Source organism: Penicillium cosmopolitanum (genome assembly GCF_028827165.1).
Source record: "Penicillium cosmopolitanum strain IBT 29677 chromosome Unknown utg000009l:1.0-9042332.0:1.0-9050551.0, whole genome shotgun sequence".
NCBI classification, from domain to species: domain Eukaryota; kingdom Fungi; phylum Ascomycota; class Eurotiomycetes; order Eurotiales; family Aspergillaceae; genus Penicillium; species Penicillium cosmopolitanum.
In genome coordinates, this window is record NW_026622679.1 from 7,260,768 (window position 1) to 7,281,089 (window position 20,322).

The 20,322-nt window shown below is 51.1% G+C and overlaps 9 protein-coding genes across 9 annotated transcripts; 4 read left to right on the forward strand and 5 right to left on the reverse strand.

Annotated features, from left to right (window-relative positions):
- Positions 1–269: 269 nt before the first annotated feature.
- N7509_010796 (undecaprenyl diphosphate synthase family protein) lies at positions 270–1,575 on the reverse strand (the record flags this gene model as incomplete). The annotated part of the gene is made up of 2 exons (XM_056635433.1): positions 270–1,250; positions 1,351–1,575. The coding sequence occupies 2 exons, from the start codon at positions 1,573–1,575 to the stop codon at positions 270–272; spliced, it is 1,206 nt and encodes a 401-aa protein (XP_056486053.1).
- A 695-nt stretch (positions 1,576–2,270) lies between these two features.
- Positions 2,271–5,095, reverse strand: N7509_010797 (putative glycerol-3-phosphate acyltransferase Sct1; the record flags this gene model as incomplete). The annotated part of the gene is made up of 5 exons (XM_056635434.1): positions 2,271–3,452; positions 3,507–3,775; positions 3,835–4,429; positions 4,510–4,763; positions 5,077–5,095. The coding sequence occupies 5 exons, from the start codon at positions 5,093–5,095 to the stop codon at positions 2,271–2,273; spliced, it is 2,319 nt and encodes a 772-aa protein (XP_056486054.1).
- Positions 5,096–5,778: 683 nt separating this feature from the next.
- Positions 5,779–6,647, forward strand: N7509_010798 (GRAM domain-containing protein; the record flags this gene model as incomplete). The annotated part of the gene is made up of 3 exons (XM_056635435.1): positions 5,779–5,789; positions 5,894–6,065; positions 6,135–6,647. The coding sequence occupies 3 exons, from the start codon at positions 5,779–5,781 to the stop codon at positions 6,645–6,647; spliced, it is 696 nt and encodes a 231-aa protein (XP_056486055.1).
- Positions 6,648–7,129: 482 nt separating this feature from the next.
- On the forward strand, positions 7,130–7,930 carry N7509_010799 (cytochrome b-c1 complex subunit 6 family protein; the record flags this gene model as incomplete). Its single annotated transcript, XM_056635436.1, has 3 exons — positions 7,130–7,424; positions 7,655–7,780; positions 7,866–7,930. The coding sequence occupies 3 exons, from the start codon at positions 7,130–7,132 to the stop codon at positions 7,928–7,930; spliced, it is 486 nt and encodes a 161-aa protein (XP_056486056.1).
- Positions 7,931–8,777: 847 nt separating this feature from the next.
- On the reverse strand, positions 8,778–10,503 carry N7509_010800 (putative cell surface receptor/MFS transporter (FLVCR); the record flags this gene model as incomplete). The annotated part of the gene is made up of 4 exons (XM_056635437.1): positions 8,778–9,626; positions 9,741–10,089; positions 10,179–10,291; positions 10,381–10,503. 4 exons carry the CDS (start codon positions 10,501–10,503, stop codon positions 8,778–8,780), a joined length of 1,434 nt encoding a protein of 477 aa, XP_056486057.1.
- Positions 10,504–11,309: 806 nt separating this feature from the next.
- Positions 11,310–14,166, forward strand: N7509_010801 (involucrin repeat protein; the record flags this gene model as incomplete). Its single annotated transcript, XM_056635438.1, has 4 exons — positions 11,310–11,471; positions 11,553–12,413; positions 12,505–13,980; positions 14,056–14,166. The coding sequence occupies 4 exons, from the start codon at positions 11,310–11,312 to the stop codon at positions 14,164–14,166; spliced, it is 2,610 nt and encodes an 869-aa protein (XP_056486058.1).
- Positions 14,167–14,408: 242 nt separating this feature from the next.
- Positions 14,409–15,308, forward strand: N7509_010802 (uncharacterized protein; the record flags this gene model as incomplete). The annotated part of the gene is made up of 1 exon (XM_056635439.1): positions 14,409–15,308. One exon carries the CDS (start codon positions 14,409–14,411, stop codon positions 15,306–15,308), a length of 900 nt encoding a protein of 299 aa, XP_056486059.1.
- A 1,013-nt stretch (positions 15,309–16,321) lies between these two features.
- On the reverse strand, positions 16,322–17,096 carry N7509_010803 (uncharacterized protein; the record flags this gene model as incomplete). The annotated part of the gene is made up of 2 exons (XM_056635440.1): positions 16,322–16,716; positions 16,787–17,096. The coding sequence occupies 2 exons, from the start codon at positions 17,094–17,096 to the stop codon at positions 16,322–16,324; spliced, it is 705 nt and encodes a 234-aa protein (XP_056486060.1).
- Positions 17,097–17,554: 458 nt separating this feature from the next.
- N7509_010804 (fungal specific transcription factor domain-containing protein) lies at positions 17,555–20,078 on the reverse strand (the record flags this gene model as incomplete). Its single annotated transcript, XM_056635441.1, has 7 exons — positions 17,555–18,041; positions 18,099–18,331; positions 18,394–18,804; positions 18,861–19,174; positions 19,225–19,610; positions 19,740–19,876; positions 20,055–20,078. 7 exons carry the CDS (start codon positions 20,076–20,078, stop codon positions 17,555–17,557), a joined length of 1,992 nt encoding a protein of 663 aa, XP_056486061.1.
- Positions 20,079–20,322: the final 244 nt, after the last annotated feature.

Here is a 20,322-nt window from a genome sequence, read left to right on the forward strand (position 1 = left end):
GTCTCCTCGAATTATAAGTTTGGAAAGTCCCGAACCACGGGCGAACAGGCACTCTATTCTCATGCAGTTATGGATAATGTGAGGTGAATAATGATATGCATAGATAGACAATGGCAGGCAACGCTGCTAATGCTTGGTATATGGAAACAGGATGATCAGTCGGGGTCGCCAAACGCCACGAACACCGCTGGATGCTGATAAAATAAAAGAGTAAACAGGGTAGTCGGAAATAATAATAAAAAGAGAGAAGAGAATAAATGCAACATGCTCTAAATGCCCTTCACCTTGCCTTGACGCAAGACCCTGGCATCCAAATCCTCCTCGCTAGACTCCGGGCTGTCTCCGGCAAAGTTGCCCTCAGCCTCCGGGTTCTGACGAGACTTGGAGATGCGGCGTTGCCAGCCGAGCATGACGGGCAGGAAATGCCAGAGATCGAACTCGGGCCACAGGACGTCCAAGAAGACGATCTCGGTGTTCTCGTGGCATTGCCAGAGCATGAAGTCGCTCAGTCGCTCGACGGCCGAAGTGCGGATTAACATGTCCAGAGGCGGAGTACCCTTGGTCAACATGTGATCGGACAGAGTTTGGCGTGTAATTGTTTCGGGGGAGATGAACGCCGGTTCGGGCGAGTTTCCTTGGGTCGCACCCTTCTGAGGGTGTCCATCTTGCTGGCCGAGGTGAAGAGTGGTGGAGGAAGAGAATGACGAGCCGGAATCATAGACTCGGTGGGGGTAATCGTTTCGTAGGATGGGGTCGTCCTCGTTTGTGGAAGACTCGGCGGATATAGAGTCGGAGTCGCTGTTCGTATCGTGGTGTTTCGTCCCCAGGTTCTGCGCCCGGATGTTATGCGTGATATGGGATTCGGAGAAAGGTGTCCGACCGGCTCCATTGGTCGACTTAAGAGGCGTGCTGTAATCTTCCACGGTCTCGCGGATGGCGGAGGTGATTTCATCGCGGGAGGTGTAGGGGAAGCAGATGTTCAGCACGCGGTCGCCATTGCGGCTGGTCAGGTCGACTGCCTTGTTCACGGCGGCCAGGACGTCGGGTTTGAGAAGGTCGAGTCGTCCGAGGACGCGCACTTTGGCTCCGTATCGATCTAGCAAGTCCCCATGCTGTGCCATTTGTGAAAGCTTCACCTTCGCCATATCCATCAGCGCATCCACCTCGAACTTGGATCGCTTGAAATTCTCAATGCTGAACGCGTATATGGTAACAACCTTCACCCCACTCTTGTAGCAGACCTCGAGAATCTAGGGAATCAATCCGTTAGCTTTGCGACTGGGGAAAGCTGGACTTTGTCAAGTCCTCGAGCCCAGCCTGTTCGCTCCGGCCTTAGGAGAGACCACCTACCCTTGCCAATGCCTCGAAACCCAGATTATGACCCTCCACTGTCTCAATTCCATGTGATCTGGCGAAGCGCCTGTTTCCATCCATGACGAAAGCGACATGTTGCGGGATGGGACCTTGTCGAAGCGCACCGATCAGGAGCTCCTTGAGGTTGGTGATGGCGAACTCGATGGGCGGGGAGGCGAGAAACCACTTGCGGAGACGAGACAAATGTATTGAGTCCGTCATGATGCGAAACGAGGATTGAACAGGATCGGAGGTTTCGGATGTGACGCGGGGAAAAAAAAGAAAAAGGGAAGGCGAGAGCGGAACGGATGCAGCGGGCAACGTGGTCAGACTCGGAGTTGAATTGAACTAAGACCAGCCTTGGAGTCGATACGAATGCGAGTGGGGTCGGAATGGGAGAATATATGATACTAGTACAGACAGACGTGAAAAGAGGAAATGCGATATATTTATTAGTACTAGTACTAGTAGTTCCTTGTAATTTGCACAAAATAAATAGTAGTACGCAAAAGGTATGGCTATGGCGAGGCGATGCCAGGCTGCACCATTCCCCGTTGGTGGCGAGGTCCGCGGTTGAACTACCAAGACTTTGGTTAACCTCGGTGTAACTACAAACTTGAATTTTGAATTCAAGGGATCACTACCTAGGTACTAGTACCAATACATTTTCATAATCATGTTTCTATGTCATTGGAGTATTCATGAACAGGAACAGGAACAGGAATAGACAAAAAACGCAACTGGGATATCTCGCAGAGGGGTTATATAAACGCAGCAAAATGGTTCAAATGGTTCCAATGGTTATGTAGATGCCTCTGATGTCAAGCACCGCCGCTGTGACACTCGTCAAGACAAGAGAAAGTTTGGGGTCCAAACAAAATAAAGAGGAGAAGAAGAGAAGCCACCGTAGCACCAAATCATAGATCCTTTCGTGTTTCATCGCCACTGGATGGTGTTCGTGATCCCGAGCTGGCCATGTCCCAGCTTCCGTCCTCGCTTCGTCGGCGTCGGCGCTCCCCACGCTCTCTCATGGCATCTCGGATTCGCGAACTGACATCATCTAATGGATCTTTAGGAGTCATGGGACTCAGCGGCTTCAGGCCATGTCGCGAGCCAGGTCGGGGCCCAGCAGAGCTGCTACGGCTCCGGTTGCGGCTAGGAGGTCTCGTGGAGAAGAATCCGATATTGGCTAGGTTGTGGAATGACTCGTTGCGTGGCAGAGGCTCCTGGGACGAGAATCCCTCGCTTCGATCGGCCGTTTGAATACGCTTGAGCCCTGGCTCATCGTCTTCAATAGCTTCTTCGTGGTTTGGTTCACGGAATGGACCGGAAACGATTCGTGCAGCGTCGAAGTCTGGGAATAGCTCTGGGCCCATGGTGTTGATAGCTTCAGTGACTTGCTGGGCAAGCGCTGCACGGGTTTGTCGGAGCTTCACCAAAGGGTTCGTCGGCGAGGGGTTGAGGGACAAGACCAGAGGGCGAAGTGACTTGACAATGTCCATTCCCACCTCACCAATGCGAAGGGCAGCAAAACTGATCGTGGGGAAAAGAACCACGCCAATCACCACCACCAGCCAGAGGGGTACCCAGTCAGGCATGAAGCCCTGGATGCGATTCCTGTAGGTCCAATAAGTGAAAGCGGCTGTGTAGGCCGTGTAGACGGCCGGAGCAAAAGCGAGAGCAATAAGAAGTTTCCAAGTAGCCATGACGTCTCGGCCTTGTAGCTTGACGCTAGAAGCAGCCAGTGCCTCCTTGGACTTGATGATCGACAGGTACTTGGTAGCGATGAAAACCGGGGTAAATAGCACCAGGCCAGGAAGGGTTCCAATGGTAAGGAGAGCGAGCTTGCCCAGACGATAAATGAGGGTGGCGATGATCTGAATGATGGAGAATTTGGCATAGTTGACTTGGTGGTCTCGAATTCCCAAAATACGCAGCTGTTTGTTATAATCCACGATACCCTTTCTGAGACTGACGATTCGTGGGTCGTCCTTGAAATGCGCGTATCCTGTGACGAGGCGACGGTTGAGCTCCACCACCATTGGAAGAGGAAGTTTCTTGCCCTTGGTGTTGTATAAACGACGGGCAGCTTGGATGACCTATAATTTGTTAGTGATCGCGAGAATTCCAAGGTAGGCGAGAGTGACTCTTACCATCAGTGTCTCATAATCAGGGCTAGTAACGGTGACGGCCACAAGGCTTTGGTAGATAATATCCAGGAGCGCTCCCACAGACTCGCGACGCTCGCCTTCTCTGAACTGGTCTACCAATTCCTTGGGCACTTCGATCGGGTTTCCAAACTCGATCACAGCGCGAGAGCGGAACTTATGTGCATGGAAGTAGTTCATACCACAGGGGACAATTTTGAGACCACAGTCTGGGTTGTCCGCCAGAGTGCCGAGGGCCATGAGCGCAACGCCAGCTAAATAAATACGTTAGCACTAAACCACTCTAGAATCAGAATATGCGAATAGGCCTTACCCTTCAATGGCAGAAGAGACGGACGGTCGTGGCTACCTCCTCGGGGAAGATACCCACGCAACCACCGGCGTTCAGTCTGGCAAAGACGGCCTTGTAAACCGCGGTTTGGTCGACGTGGGGGGGCAACCTTGAATTTGGTGCCCTTAAACTCGGGGTCCTGGTCGGCAGACTCTCCGGTGAAATGTCCGTCCTCGTCAATGTCCTTGCGGCCGGTCAACTGCGATAGAGCGTCCCGATGCTTGAAAGGCTTCTTGAGAACCAACTCCTCTGGTCCATTGATTTCCGCGATCGCCGTACTGTGGGAGGTTCCGTTGATGGTCGGCAGAGCAATTGTTCCTTCGGTCTCAAATCCAGGTCCTTCAAAGTTGGTGCCGACACCGCGCAGGAGGGTCGGTTGGTTGATAGGGTCGGGGAGGTATATGGTGCCGGTACCGGGTTTCAAATTGTCCATTGCGCGCGCAACGGGCAGCGTCCCAATACCCCGCGCGAGAAGGCCGATAAACTTGCGACGAAAGGATTTTTCTGCAATAAGCCATGAGATTCGGCGATGGGCCTCGCTACGGATGACGCGCATGAGCACGAGCGAATCGACGAACTGGGGGAATCGACATGGTTAGCTTTGATTGCGGAGGGGCAACCTGAAAACACAAGGTTCCGAGGACGCGCATGACATACCTGGTTCGCATGAGGGGCGGCGACGATAATGATAGGACCTCGGCGGGGGATCTTCCATGACCCGCGAGGATGCACTTCGCGGAAGAAGAGGTCGATGAGCACAGAGAAACTCCACAGGACCAGGTCGTACAGCCACCCGATGAGGGGTGGAATGTACGCCTGCTTCTTCCCATGGTTCCGACCGTGCCTTAGATGAGTAGTTGTAGAAGGCTCCGTGAAGACAATTGGTCGGAAGGGTAGAGGAGAGGGGGAGGCTTAGTAGTTCAGGGTCGGAGGGTTTGACATGGAGCGGCGTTCCCGGAGATAAATTAGTCGCGACCTTAAGCTTGGACCCGCTTCGTTTTGGGGTCGACAGAAGATAGGCGCGAAGTCGTCTCGCTTTTATTGTGATACCTGTACCAGGAAGCAAAGAGATTTGGTAACTCTGCAGCTTTCGATAGGGGAATAGAGTAGGAGAAAGGGAGAAACTGGGCGGGGGGCGAAAGAGCGAGGTGAAAGTTGCTCAAATCCGGAAAGTTTGGGAAGTTTAGCGCGCTTTCGTCTTTTTCGGACGCTTCTAGAACCCACACAACCGTTGAATTTGCATTAGTATGGGTTATATAGAACTGGATTTAATAAGAATATTGTAATACTATTACTATGATTATTACTACTAGTACTAGTACTAGTACTACTACTACTACTACTACTACTACTTCTACTATTCGTGTCATCTTTGACAACTTGAATTCATTTACATTCTTGGATATCAAACTTCAAAACACTGTCTTATATCCGTATTCGTATAGTGACCCCACGTCCATTACTATTCATTATTCATTAACTCCGCACATCAGGGGGAACAAACTTCCCAACAGATTAGCAATATTCATAGATGCATAAGCATAATATACTACTACTACTAGTAGTATTCCATATATAGAGTAGCGTTTGTTGGGGAGCTCAAAGGTCATGCAGCTACTACTGGTGCAGCTGCAGCTATGTACACCAGCAGCCAGCAATATCCATGGAATTCCCCGCCTGCCCCGCAACTCTTTTTGCCTTCCCTAAGGTTCCCTCGAAGGATCAGCTTTCTCCCCTCTCCTCCTTTGTGAACGGAGGGTTCCAGACCCTGCAATATTCAAACTTTGTTCCTTTGTTGGTCTCACTTACTTCCCATCGGCCGATTAACTGCTTATCCTCTTTCTCGATTTCCCAGTTCCCCCACCCCAAGACCACCCTATCAACCCTACTACCCTAACCTCAGTCGCATGACTATCTGCTATCAGCATGTCTATCAAGTAAGTCCGCCTAGCCTTGCCTGAGGATTCCCCCTTCCTCCCTTGGCAGTCTACTGTTGGCGCCAAGATAAGAACATCCCTCATGCCTAACTAACACATCGTAGCTGGGTGATGCTGAATGACCAGGAAGGCTTCGTTCGTCTGCCAAACGAACGCCTGATATACTCCTCGCCTCCCCGCACCAGCCTTGCACTGACGCCGCTTCCCAACTACAAGGGGCCCGAGAGCTTATCAATCCAAAGCAGCGCTGGCTGTATCCATCTCACAAACCAAAGAGTTCGTTTGACCGCTGCGTGCAGATCTCCACTACTTGAAATACTCTGATACTGACAGTCGTGGAACTAGCTCGTCTACCTTCCATCCCAAAAGTCCGACACCCTCCAATCCTTCTCCTCTCCTCTCCTCCACGTCCGTGACTCTCATGTCTCCGCGCCTTTCTTCGGCCCCAATGTCTGGACCGCTCTCGTTCAACCTGTCCCTGGCGGTGGTATCTCCGCCAACCTACCGGCCGTACAGATCAAGGTGACTTTCAAGGAGGGAGGGGCATTTGACTTCCACACCAACTTCGAACGAATAAAGGAGCGACTAGAGCAAGCTGTCGAGGTTCAAAATGATGGTGCCCGCGGTCTACGAAGTGTAGACCTGTCAGCGGTACATCTAGAAGAACTGCCTGCCTACGAGGGTCCCGGAAATTCCAGCAACAGCACTGTTGTCGGCGAGGCGCCCGTGGCGCCAGAACAAACTCGAAGGGCATCTCAAGCGGGCCCAGAGCCCGCTGAACCTCCGCCTTGCTACGAGGAGGTCCAGAGCCAAAGTGTAGCTACTGAGCTGGAGGAACGGCTGCGCCGGGCAAGTTGAAAAGTTTCCTGGGAAATCAAACTCAACTCATAACCCCGATATTTCGACGATATTTCGTCTGTATACTATGATTTGTCGAATAATGATTCCAAAGCGGTAGCCCGTACTAGAGAGCGAGCATTGGCGTGCACCGGTTTTCTCCCCTTTGCTATGAATTGATGAACCCTGACCAAGAAAATTTGCATCCTAACCAAGTAGAGGCACTTTTAAATATCTAGACATAGACATACTTGTAGAATAACCCCCCCCCCCCCATGCAGCCGGTCCCGATGGGCGACTGGGGTCGACTCTGGTCGACTCTGGTCAGCAAACAGTCGTTGGCCAATCACGTGCGGCATAATTCGCAGCGGCCGGGGCGTCCCGATTTTCCAGCCCGAGCTTGGAAAACCACATCCTCGACTTAACCGCAACCCCTACCTACAACCCCATATCCCCCCCACTACTCCACGACCTCCGGTCACTGTTGCCAATTGACAGTCGCAATGGGTTTCACCGACTTTTTCACTGACGTCGTCTCCTCCCTGGGCTTCTCCGAGGCCCAGGCTGAGGCTCCCGCCGCCGATGTTGAGACCTCCTCCACCCCCCAGGACGAGCCCGCCGAGAAGACCGAGGAGGCCACCGAAGAGTCCGAGTCCGCCGAGGAGACCCCCTCTGAGGAGTCTTCTGAGGAGGCCCCCGAAGAGGAGGAGGCCGCCGCCGAGGAGGAGGAGGAAGAGGAAGAAGAGGAGGAGGAGGAGGAGGATGAGCCTGAGGACATCAAGCCTAAGCTCGAGGAGGGTGAGTGACCCTTCTATCATTCGGATGATACCATGATCATTGAAGGATTGTTATTCCATACTGGCGAGTCTTGGTGTTTGTACGCGCTGGGCGAGCGGGTGTTTCGCATTCGTTCGCTCGGATCATCGGAATCACACCATCTACCCCCAAGGACTCAATGGCATTGGAACCCCTTCAATTCATCCGATACCATCCCAATCGAAGACATGACTGACCCAAATCACATCTAGACTGCGCCAACTCTGCCAAGTGTGCCCCGTACAAGCACCACTACGACGAGTGCGTTGAGCGCGTCACCCGCCAGGAGGAGGAGGGTGATGACTTCAAGGGTGTCAAGGAGGACTGCGTTGAGGAGTGTATGTTTATTACCACGGGACTCCCTCGCGAACCCGGAAATCCACCGATCGATGACAATGTCCCATGCTGACACGAATAATCTAGTCTTCCACCTCACCCACTGCGCTACCGCCTGTGCCGCCCCCAAGCTCTGGAGGGAGCTCAAGTAAGCGGATCATCTTAAGGCTCCTTTTCGACGCTATATTTCCCACTGTTCCACATCGACTCGACTGCAAGGTCCCTCCCAACCGGGGCCTGATATGAGCGAACCTCCCCCGGAACGCCACGTCGAAAAACGAAGTTTATTACCGCTCTCCTGATGACTGTCGTATTGGTCACTTGACAGTCTGCCGTTTATGTCCTTTATTTTTGTGTGTGTGAGAGAAAGCACGAAGTGATTAGAGGGGAACTGAACCCCCTCTGTTTTGGGGTGTACGCATATGGTGTTCCAAGGCAGGGAGGAAGGAAAAAGGAAAACGATAATAGACCCGCCCTTTTCCCTGCCTTGCATGTACAGATAGCTGGTCTTCCGCCTATTCGAACTGTGCTCGTGTTTCATTTATTTGGTTTTAAGACGAATCTCATCTGTTAAAACGGAAGTTTAGATTGAAGAGACATATCATCTATGGTCTTCAAGTTCCATTGTAATCCAGGCTATCAATAATAGTAGGCTTCGATGAATGGGGCAAGCCCGGCTCATCCATGCTAATAAACACCCCAGCTGCGGCGGCTCAATACCTCCGGGTCGTGACTGGCCCTGGGTGACGACCTAATCAACTCTTCATTGCTCTATCCATTCCAGAGCCACCTGGCCATCCGTGTCCATATTCTACGTGAGTCATGTAATTAAATGATGAGAACCGCATTGAATACCACTGGCTAGTAAAGAGACAAGTCATCAACATGAAAAGGGTATAAGCTCGGCAGAGCAGAAGGTATCAGCCCAGGGTATGTGCATATGTGCAATTCCACAAATTACGGCAATAGCCTTGAAACACGTCGAACTACTATCCAAGTTCAGACGCTCTTCAACCCGGATTCTCGATAAGCCGCCGAAGCCTTATCCGGAGCAAACTCCTCCTCGGGACCATCATTGGAGTTAACCTGTAACCCAGCATCTGCAGCCGACAACTCAACCCCGCGATCAATCTCCAGACGACGACGAGTAACAACACGACCAAAGAGACCAAGGGAAAGCGGGAACGGAGCGGCAACCGCACAAATAACAGCAGCAAAGATCAACGCATTGCGCATATTCAACGGCGGATCCGCATCTCTACTCGCCTTGAGCGCATCTTGGATGAGGATAAAGCATGCACCAAGTAACTGCCCACCTGTCCAGCAAATGGTCGATCCAATCTCGGGTGAGAATGGGTAGGTAATCTCAACAAGATACTCCAGCACAATGGGAAGTAGTGCGAACGAGGAAGCGCCCATCAACGCCATAACGACGTACGAGGGCCCAATTCCGGCCGGACTGGATGGTGCGAAGATCAGTCCGATATAGGAGGCTACCACGATGGGAACTAGTACTCGAATTGAGCCCAGATAGTGCTTGTATTTGTCTGTGATCGGCGACATAATGGCTGCGGTGACGAGACCGACTACGATTAGGATGGCGCCTGCGATACCTGCATCTGTCTCCGATGCGCCGTATGGGCTGAGCATTTGATTCAATAGTGATGAAACACTATTGAAAAAACCCACGTAGACGGCGAATGGAACTAGAATTAACCAGAATTCTAGCGTTCCGAGGAGTTGGCGAGTCGCGAGTCGCAATGGGGTCCGAGGGATGGCGGATGAGGCGCTGGGGGGAGTCGGAGGTGCAGCAGGGATGAAGAAGGATGGGATCGCAGCAACACTCGACTGATTTGATTCAATGGATCGTTAGCGAAAGTGTTCCGGTGGCTTGCATACTCGTACTAGTAGGTACTAGGTACTAGTTTTCCTTAGTGATTTCAACATGCAACTTGAACTCACAATAATCGAGATGTACAGGACCATATTTGGGATATCCGATGGCTTGGTTGCCCATTCCGAACCGACCAATTGACCAATTGCCGCGCCTAGCGGGTTGGCTAGACTGGCGACAGCAGTTGCGCTCGTGCGACCTTTATCCGAAAACCATAGATCGCTGTAGCGAGTGGGCGCGCATAAGCAGAAGGGTTGCGCCAGGCCAATCAGGATCTGGGCGAACATGGTCAGGCCAAAGATGCCCCCATTCGCCTTGGTACCTGCATAACGCAGCCAGTTTCCGATGAGTAAGAGCGAGGCAGTTGTAATTATGGCTGGTTTGGGGCCGCCTTTGTTCAAGACCCAGATGACGAATCTGTCACACAGAGTGAGCGAGGTTGATGCAATAGATATATGGGGAGTATACTACTAGTACTAGTAGTATATATCGATGGATATACTTACGGGCTTGCGACACAGAAAGCGAAGAGATAGCCAGTACTTAGCCAGTTGATGGCACTCTCGGAGACTTGGAAGTATTCGGCGGTGGTGGTGGAGATGGAAGAGAAGGTTAACCACTATGAAGGATACGGTGATCAGCAAGAGATCGCTACACATCGGGCATAGGTAGGCAATAGGCATAGGCATAGGCATAGGCAAATCATACATCCCAACTGACGACGATGTTGAGTAGAACCAACTGTGCCAAACCCCAAAAGCGTCGTTTGTAGACTCTAAACTGGGGTTGTGGGGTTGAAGACAAGGCAGAGTCTGGAGGCTTGGGGGCCATGGCGGAGATCACAAGACATCAGGATGAAGGGGAAGAGGAATAGGCAATGGAAGAGGGGAAATAAGTCAGTAGATAAAGAGCCGGACACAAAGGAACCTTCGAATCCATCTCGAGTTAGCTTCCTCCGGTTCTCCAAGGCTTTGCGTCTTGAATGACATGGCCGGTACAGGCAACCCCACAGGTCTACGTAGTATACGTCAGGTACTTCCAGGTACCCCCCAGATCCAGCTAGACTTCATGTATTATCTTCTCCATACTACCCTAGGCATGTGCCAACGCCATGGGCTTCGCTTAAACAGGAGTCGGGACAGAAATGAACTCCGTGGTGTTTTGGCTCGTCTTTTTAATATGAAACCAGGCTAAGAGTAGTCATGAACTGGATCATCCGGTACGAGGCCCCTGATCCACGGGTGATTTACATGGGGTAGTCTTGTATTTTGACATATATTATATATACTATATACCTTATAACCATAATATAACCATACTCATACATATATGGTCATGGCCATGTTAAAAGTGTGGCTGAGGCATCTGCAGATCGCGCGGCTGGTCTTTTCCCTCCCCGCCATCTTCTTTTTTGCTCTTCACCTTTTCTCTATTCACCTGGGGCCCTACTTCTCGATTTCGAGCCCATCTCCTGTGGACTTGAATACTTGACTCCTACATTACCGATCAGTTACTTGCTACTATTCACAAATTCCAGGATGTGCGAAACCCACTCTTGAATCCCTGAAACCCCCCGAGTGTCCACATATTCCCCCCCCAGGCTATATTACATTCCTTTGCGCCTGAGACCCCCCATCATGAATATCAGCCTTCGCTCCAGCCAGTCTTCTTATGGCGATCCTCGCTATCTCTCCACCGCCACCATCTCCGATGCCAATGCTCCCATCGGGAAATCCCTCGTCGACGGCTACCGTGATGCTGTCCACCCTCAACATGACGACCGATCACGGTACAACCCGGTAAGGGGAACCCCCCATACTCAGGATTCCCACCAACCCAGGAACTTCTCCAAAGCTAACAGAAAACTTCCCGTCAAACAGCTCAATACCGCTCACCCGCGCAGCTCAGTCCTCGTCAATACCAACGACCCCGTCACGATGTACCTGTTGACCGAGACCGCGATAGGAGACAGCAACCACTTCGAGATCTTGTCCTTTGAAGAAGTCGAGGACTTGAAGAAGGAACGCACACTACTCTCCGGTCGAATCGAAAGCACAAAACGCAAGTTGGCCCTCGAGACCAAGCTGCGCGACGCCGCTCAGTCGATCGGTCGACTCTACAGTCCCCCCAGCCCCCGGGACAGCGGTGAATACGGCATCAACGGATCCTCCAAATCACACCGCAGAAGCCGCAGTATCTTTGGGAAGAATGGCACGACCGATGTACTGGACAAGAGCGATTCGGAACTGGCGATGAGCCAGCGCAAGTGCGAGGACCTGGCCCAGGAGCTCTGGAAGCTCGAGCGCCGGTCTCAGCAGATCGGTCAGCGCCTGCTAGAGCATACCGCGGGTGTCCTGCAGATGACCCATAAGGGTATGAGAAAGGGCCCAAAGAACCTTGACGCACCTTCTGACGAACTTTACGGTGGCCACGAATTCGACGACCGCAGTCTCTACCGCACACCCGAGCATTTGGATAACTATGGCTTGAAAGGAAGGATCGAGGTCAATGCTCCATCGTCTGGCCTATCCTCGGACGCCGCAGAAGCCACCCAGAGGAGACTGGAGGAACTCAGCGAGCGCATTTGCAACATGATGATCGAAGCCACTCCGGATGAGTTTGTTGATCCTCCTCCTAAGTCCGCGAACCGATCCCTCGATCCCGCATCTGCCGCCGAGGCGCACTTGTTATACCTTGAGAATAGCTTGAACAACCTGGGTTCGCGCCCGGCCGCTGCAGCGGTGGGTGTCTCCGCTCCTGGTGCAGCCCCAGCTCCGGAGATCGAGGGGGGCCTGGAAGCAACAGATCACCGACGTCAACGAGCGTCTCCAGAACATTGTTGACCGCTTTGGATTAACTCGCTCGCCGACACTCCCGCCGCCCCCCTCTGCCTACGATGGTGATGGGTTAGAGGAACAACTGTCATATCTCCAAACCGGTGTCGATGGTTTGGCAAGCCGGGTGGACGGTCTGCTTGAGCAGAAGAGCATTCTGACCACGCAGATCCAACAGCAACGCGAGCTCAACTCAAAGTCCGACGCCGAGCGTGATGCCCACATCGGCGATCTGACTGAACAATTGTCCCACGCACGCAGAGATGGCAAGTCCGCCCAGGACGAGCTTGATGTCGTCATGCAACAGTTGGAGGCCATGCGCCACGACGGTTCTTCCCAGGACGAAGCGAAGGCTTCTTTGGTCCAGGCCGAAGGCGAGATCGCACGTCTGCAGAGTGTTGTGGAGTCGCTGCACCGCGAGGCTGATGCTCGCACGGAGGAAGTAAGGGAAACCCGCGACCGCGCCGAGCATGAGGCGTCCCAGTCCGAGGCTCAAATCGAGGAAATGAGAGAGGCTCGTGATCGTGCTGAGCGCCAGGTCACACAGCTCGAGGTTGATATTCAGCAAATTCGTAGTGACTCTGACTCCCGCATGGAAGCGGTTACCTCTCGTGGGCTGGAGTCCGATTCTCGTATTCAGGAGGCCGAGTCGCGTGCACAGGAAGCTGAATTCCGCTTGCAAGAAACCGGGTCTCGTCTACAGGAAGCCGAGTCGCGCCTGCAAGAGGCTGAGTCCCATCTTCAGATAGTTAGTTCTCGCGGACTAGAGGAGGATTCTCGTGTGCGGGAAGCTGAGTCTCGTGCACAGGAAGCCGAATTCCGTCTCCAGGAAGCTGCTTCCCGCGCCCAGGAGGCCGAGTCTCGTCTACAAGAACTCGATGCTCGTGTGCAGGAGGCTGTCGACCAGCGTATCCAAGCCGAAGAGAATAGCACCCGCCTACAAAATGAGATGACTGATATGGAGGGCGAGGTTGTGAGAATCACGACCGAACTTACCATGGTCAAGGCTGAGCTGGATGGTGCTTATGGTACGCGGGCACAGCGTGCAGCAGAAGCGGCCGCCAACCCCGAATTCCAAAACGAGATCGATGCCCTCAACACCCGCAACATTGAACTTACCGAAGAGCTTGCCGCTCTCAAGAGCCAACGCGGCGGCGGCGATCTCCAGCAACGAGCTGACACTCTTGAGAAGGAGCTTCGGGAAACCATTGATGATTACGAGGCCATGACAAAGGCCAGCATTGAGTTCGAGAAAGAACGGGAACGTTTCGAGGGCGTGATTGATAGTCTGCGGGATCGCAGTGAGCAACTGGAACAGCAGCTGAGCGAGGAACGTATCAGCTGGATGAACCTCAGCAGCCCGACGTCGATGGGCCGCGATCCAACACTCGAGACCACATCCACTATGGTGTTGAAGAACGAGTTTAAGAAGATGATGCGTGATACTCGCAATGAGAACATGAAGATTCTGAAGGTCAGTTTCCTTTTCCACCACAACCCTCTCCCCCCCCCCTCTCTCTTTTCAAAGCGAGGCTAACTCTGGTCACAGGCGGAACAAGAAGAGCGCCGCAGGATCGAAGGACTGTTGCGAGCCCTCAAAAAGGAGCATGCGCAGGTGACGGGCAAGCCTGGCCCAAGTCCCATTGGCACCCCCTTATGATGATGACCTGTTCAACCCGATTTTCCCGGAAAATGTTACTGTAACTGTACATATATAGATTCGACTCTTTCCTTGTTTTAGTTGTATGATAATTGCATGTGGTGGCAGGCGCGATCTTGTTGACCAAACTTGAACTTGCCCTCCCTTTTCTCTCTCAATTACCTTCTTCACCTCCTTCACCTCTTCTTCCTTCAAATATCCCATTCTCTTTCCACTGACCAGCTCTTATTATTCCCTCCTTCATGGCATTCCGACAGAGACAGAGCCGAGGGCCATGCTATGATGACCCGGAAGCCGGCCCCGGCCCCAGCACCGCCAGATTCTATTCCAGGTCAGACACTGCACCACATGTTAGTGATGCTTACAACTCTACTTCAACATCACCCGACGACGATGCGAGAGCCCTTTACAGCGACGAGGAACTCATAGTCACTGCTGACACGTACCCTACGCCAAACGATGATCACCAAGTTCCTGATATCCAACCTGTTGAAGAGGAATTGGCTTCGCATGTAGCCATGTTTCTTCCATCGGGCTCATCTCAGGATGACTTGGTCCCTCAGACGCGAAATGGCAAGATCCCAGGACAAAGGAGAGAAGGCTTTCGGTGGTGCAACGAGTTCGTTACTGATGGCTTATACAAACCATATTCACACGCGGAAGGTGAACCGTCGGTGGAAATGACCACTCTTCCACCCACACGCCGCAGGGCAATTTCACTCGATACTTTCGACGGAAGCGCCGCAACTCCTCAGTGGCCTGGGAACGTACCAGCTGTAAGGGTTCATCAACCTCCCTTTCCACCACCGGCAAGGATACCTACTCCCCAGGGGTCCCATCATTTGGCACCCCGGAAGCCATGGCTGCGTCTGCTCAATTCACCAGGGGGCCATCCCCGCCTACTACTAGTAGTTGGCGCGGACGTTCTCCCAATGGGGCAATCTGGAGATTGTTTGGTCTCCAGTCCCCAAGTCAGTCTATACCTACGCCTTCGCCTTCGCCGCCGGCCACGGCCACGGCCACGGCTGCCACAGCTATACAATCAGTTCGGGGTATTGGAAGAGCGCCTGATGGCACAAGGGTACTTGGTGGATTCGGACCTCGACAAAGTGGCCATGGAATGGATCTCGCACAAGGTTTAGATGATCATACGTTTCACGTGGATAATATACCACTGGCAGCTACCCAAGCTACTGCAGCTGAGCCTAGCCCTGTTGAATCCAGAAGGACAAGTGTTGGGACAGCAGCCGAAACTTCTAGCTTTAGGAGTACCTTGTCTCTTCCGAAAAGATACGCCAGACTATTCCGACCTTCTATCGCGGAAATGTTCGCTTCAACGTCTCCGGAGCCTGGATCATCACCTGCTCGATCATCTTTTCGATCACCTGTTCGATCACCTTCTCGAGATCCTACTGGAGATTCTACCCAAGATCCAGTTGCTATGATAGCACCTCCGCGAAACCCAGCTAGAATCAGAGACCAGCGCCGACAACGCCCAGGCAGGACAGTCCATCTAACTCTTTTCAGAGACACACAGTTGTCAACCAGACCATTCAAGAAGAAGAACCAGGTACCGAACCTGTACCTGTACCTCAGCCAAGCCCAGCTTACAATATTTTGTCTCGAATTTCTATGCCATTGCCTCTATGCTGTTGTTTACGCGGCCGAATTGTCGATGTTGTCAATCAAGGAACAGATCAGGGAACACCACTTGGGCCCATTACCTCCCGAGATAGCTATACAACAGCACCAAGCCGGTCATCTCCCGCTCGAACTGAAGGTCCACAGCATCATGGGAGTACTGGTATTCCAGAGCACCCCGAACGCCACGTGTGGACACCGGCGGCTAACTTTGTTCGTCGGGGTGCCGCTGTTTTGAAACAGCGTATCCCATAAATATCCCATACGCCCTTCCGCTAAACACTAGATTCTTTCCCCATTTGTCAATCCTTCTGCTTTGTCCTTCCTCCACCAGAAGCTCATTATTGTTAGATTAGATTTCAGTCCGCGCTACACTCTCTCAGTGTACTCTGCCTAGCGAAGATCACCCATCGGACAGACAAATAAGAACATTCGTTTTCACATACAGAGAGGGGTGCTTCAATTCAAGTTCTTGATCTATATTACATATCGTACACTTTCATCTGTTCGGCTCTCACCGCACCATTGTATTCAAGATCCCAGTCTCGAGCAGCAACTTGGCATACTGTAAATGCAACCAAACCGCAAATCCCGGCATTGGAGGCTGCCCAGAATGCTTATCTCCCGTGAAGAAAATAGATTTGAATCCAAAATCAACCGCTTGCTCATGCTCCTGAATAACGGTGGACAATTCTAAAATCACGTCGAACTGTCGGAGCGCTTTGTTTGAGGGAGAATCCCCACCGCGAACCACTATCCGGCCATCTTTCTTTTCTAATACCTCGAAAGAGTCGGCTATAAGTGTACCTTCACTGTAGTCAGAAGACAGCATGTCCTCGCTAGTCCAAAGGTGATTTTGATTCAAGTCATTTCGCGCCCGTTTCAACAGGGCTCGTTGAATTGAGAATCCTACACCATATCCAAGAATTGAAACGTGTTAGCTAAACAATCCATATAACCTAACAGACACGAATAATACCAGGGTGGAAAACATTACCCCAATCACTCCAAACCCCAGCACAAAAAGTCTTTGTCAACTCAGTAGGCGAATCCCGAAGCTCAGGGCGAATATCACTCAGTGAGACGCGTCGCACGTAAAAATCGTGAGTCGTCGGATTACGATGCGGATTCCAACCCTTTTGTTCGACAAGCTTGAAGATAGGATCAGATTCGGCGATAGAAGTGAATTCCGCGTTCCGAGTATAAATAAAGAATGAGCCGAGTCCAATTGCGCCTCCGGCGGTGGCTACCTTGGCCGATTGTAGGAAGTAACGAAGAGTCGGTCTCATGGTTGTCACACTGCCCGGAGACGGATTTGCGAACTATGATTGAGTGGCAAAATCAAATTGCATGTTAAAAAGATTAAAAAGCTCTCATGACTCGGGCACCGAACCTGTAATTCCTTTCAGCGTTCGCGCAATCTAGGGGCCGGGACCGGAGAGCTCGGGTTCCGAACGGACATCCGAGGTATATTCCAAGGCTTGTTTTTGACCATTTCACGGTGAAGTTAAAGTTGACTGTGTCACTCGTATTGAATCATTCCTAGGTACTACTAGTAGTAGACTTGATTGTATGAAAACTTTAAATGTTGGATAAATATTCCGAATTGGAAACCGTGAAAGCAGAATGCAAAAACATTACTAGTAGGCAAGTGAAGAAAGAAAAACGCCTGGTCTAATTTTACCACTAATTATTCTATCATTAATTATAAAAAAATGGAGATTTCCCAACGGAATTGCATGGCATCTCAAAAGGTACCGTTCCCGTTTGATGGATCAAGACCAATGAAATCAGACTCAAAGCACTCCATTGACAACTGGCTGTTCCATAGGTGCCACATAAGTTCATCGGTCGGCGGATACGCTTGATCGCCACGGGATTGAATTTGTTGTGGTAATGCAGGCGCCACAGGATTTGCGTAGGAAGAGCCACCGTCGACCGAGAAATTGGGTTCAATGGTCGTTGAAGTCTCCGGCAGCGCCCCAGTCATCGATGGATACCACGGGGCGACTTTGGTTTTTGGTCCCAAACGCTGCTTAGCTTCAATCAAGGGGATGCAGAAATTTTGAAGTGACTCGAGGAGTTTTAGCAACTTTGAAATATATGGGCTTGCGGCAAATGGAGTCAGGCTTTGGGTGATGTCTTGGATTAAGGTGTAATCATCGAAGTCGAGTTCTCCGATAATATTGCAAAATAGAACGAAAAATGGACTCAGTGGGTATAGGAAAATTGTCCTGAATCCTGTTAATTTTTACCCTTGTCGGAATATTTGGAATGTGAGGACAGCTTACCATGTCAGAAACGTCGGGTAAGGGTCCGCAAAGCCTGGGCTCTTGCCGGGGTTCTTTTGCAAGTATCGCAGTGCTTTGAGAGATTTGCGAGCACATGCTACGCATTCCTTGTGCGTGAGGGGTGAAAATGAGTACTTCAATCGAGATCGAAGAATATCGACCAGAATCGCATAATAGCAGAATTCGCCTGAGATCCAATCACAAGATAGAAAGTCATTGACAGATTCCCGAGTCTAAAGATAACAGAATTTTGGATTAGCTAGCCAGTTCCAATGTATCCGTAGTCAATACTTACCGCCTGCAAACTGGACTTTATGACATCCATCCTCTCTTGAAGCTTTGAGTGGTTCGCAAGTATTTGACGGGTACTATCTGCTTTTCCACAGCTCAAGAGGTCACCCTGTACTTGTGCCAGCTCCATAAGAATGCGAATCAATGGTAGGTGAGGCTGTGATTTGTCTGGAACGACGAGGTCTACAGGAGAAATAAGTGGCTCGGGTAATGATAAAGGTCGAAGGAGGAGGGCGCTGAGAGTGCGGTCAAGATAATAACACCAGTATAAAGAGCTTTGGATATCCTCATTTGGATCGGACCTCGGAACAGGGCTTCGAACTTCATGGTATTTCAGTGCGACGATTTGGCGGGCGGCATAGGAATTCATGATCCAGGCTTGGCTCATGTTACCAGTGTATTGCATCAAAAATGCCTAAACGAAATTATTGATCAGTAATGGCCTTTTCTTGAAAGAGGTTGAAGACATACCGCAGATATCAGTGATTGAATAAAAGGGAGGGTAGGGTTACTCAAAAAGCTGAGCTTCTTCAAGGCATGAAGAGCATATGATTCATACAATCTTTTTGACTTGAGAAATTGCTGATTGATAGTGGAGTTTTTGTAAACTCTTGGCATCTGAGCAAGGTGGAAGATAGCCTTGACATAGATGCAGACGCAGTATTGGTAGAAAATCTGTCCCTGTGATTCACCATTGATCAAAACGGCAATCATCCTCTCGAGACACTCCTGCGAGATATGGTCCGGCCATTGTATGTTCAGTGCTCCAGCTGCGGTTGTGGGCTCTGTTATTCTTTCAGTACGTGCTCTCAAAGTAGTTGCGGGGGTTACTTACCTTTGAAAAGCATGTAGAATATCTCGGGGGGCGGTGCAGCGAATTCTGTGACAATTTCACTGTCGCCTCGTATTTCCGACTGAACGCCTTCTTCGAGATTTGAAACCTTCCCCTGTGTCATGGCACTTACAAAGTCTAAAGCAGATCTCAGAATAGACTGCCTTTCAAGGTTCATACTTTCATTTCCTTCAAGCTCTCCTTGGAAGACAGCTTTGGCTTGCTCCGCATGATGTGTCGATTCATCCGGGGTGACAACAGTGCAGCTACTGTGGGGAGACTTGGATGCATTTTGTAGATGGGAGACAACGTCTAACCTCCGTCTCTTGGGTCCTCTATCTTCTTCCCCTTGGTTGACACTATGAGTTGGGCTTGTGCTTTCAGTCGTCCTGGGAGATGTTAGATAACGACATCAGAAGAATGTGAACGAAAGACTGTACTCGTGGGGATGAGAGATTGCGCTTTCCAATCTGAAAAGTCTTTCGCCAAGAGTGGAAATACTAGATAAAATCAGTTACAAGTTATGGCGGATCAGATTTAGTAATGGAATGTACGTTGTAGCTGGAGGGCGTGTTGGGCGCCGTGGACGAGTTCGCTGACACTCTAGACCAATATCGACACAGTTTGCACAATTGAGTTGCCGGTCGCAGCGAACCTATTCCAAAAAAAAGGCTAAGCACTAAAACAGATGTTCAGACTCCAGACGAATGTCAAATTCATACCTTTCTGGAGTGACAAAGGTCACACTAGGGTTGATAACAGTTAGCGTGGATGTTCGCGATGTGGAGGTCGGGCTCCGGGAGTGAATAGTATAGAACAAGACCAACACTTACGGCACGCAGAGGGTCGTCACTCATTGGAATGTGTTGTCAAAGCCCTCGCTTTCCGAAAATCTCTCTTGAGGGGTCCTTCTGATCTCGAAAACCATCTAAACTACCTTGCTCCTGCGTGCTCTCGCCCGAGCTTTCCGAAATCGCTGAGTCATTCCTTCCAAAATCCGACGCTTTCCCTTTTTCGCTCGGCTTCCGAATGAATGAGGAAGTAGGAAAATCAATCCAGACCGTTCGTTCAACAACCGCTCGACTGGAAAAATCTAGTGAT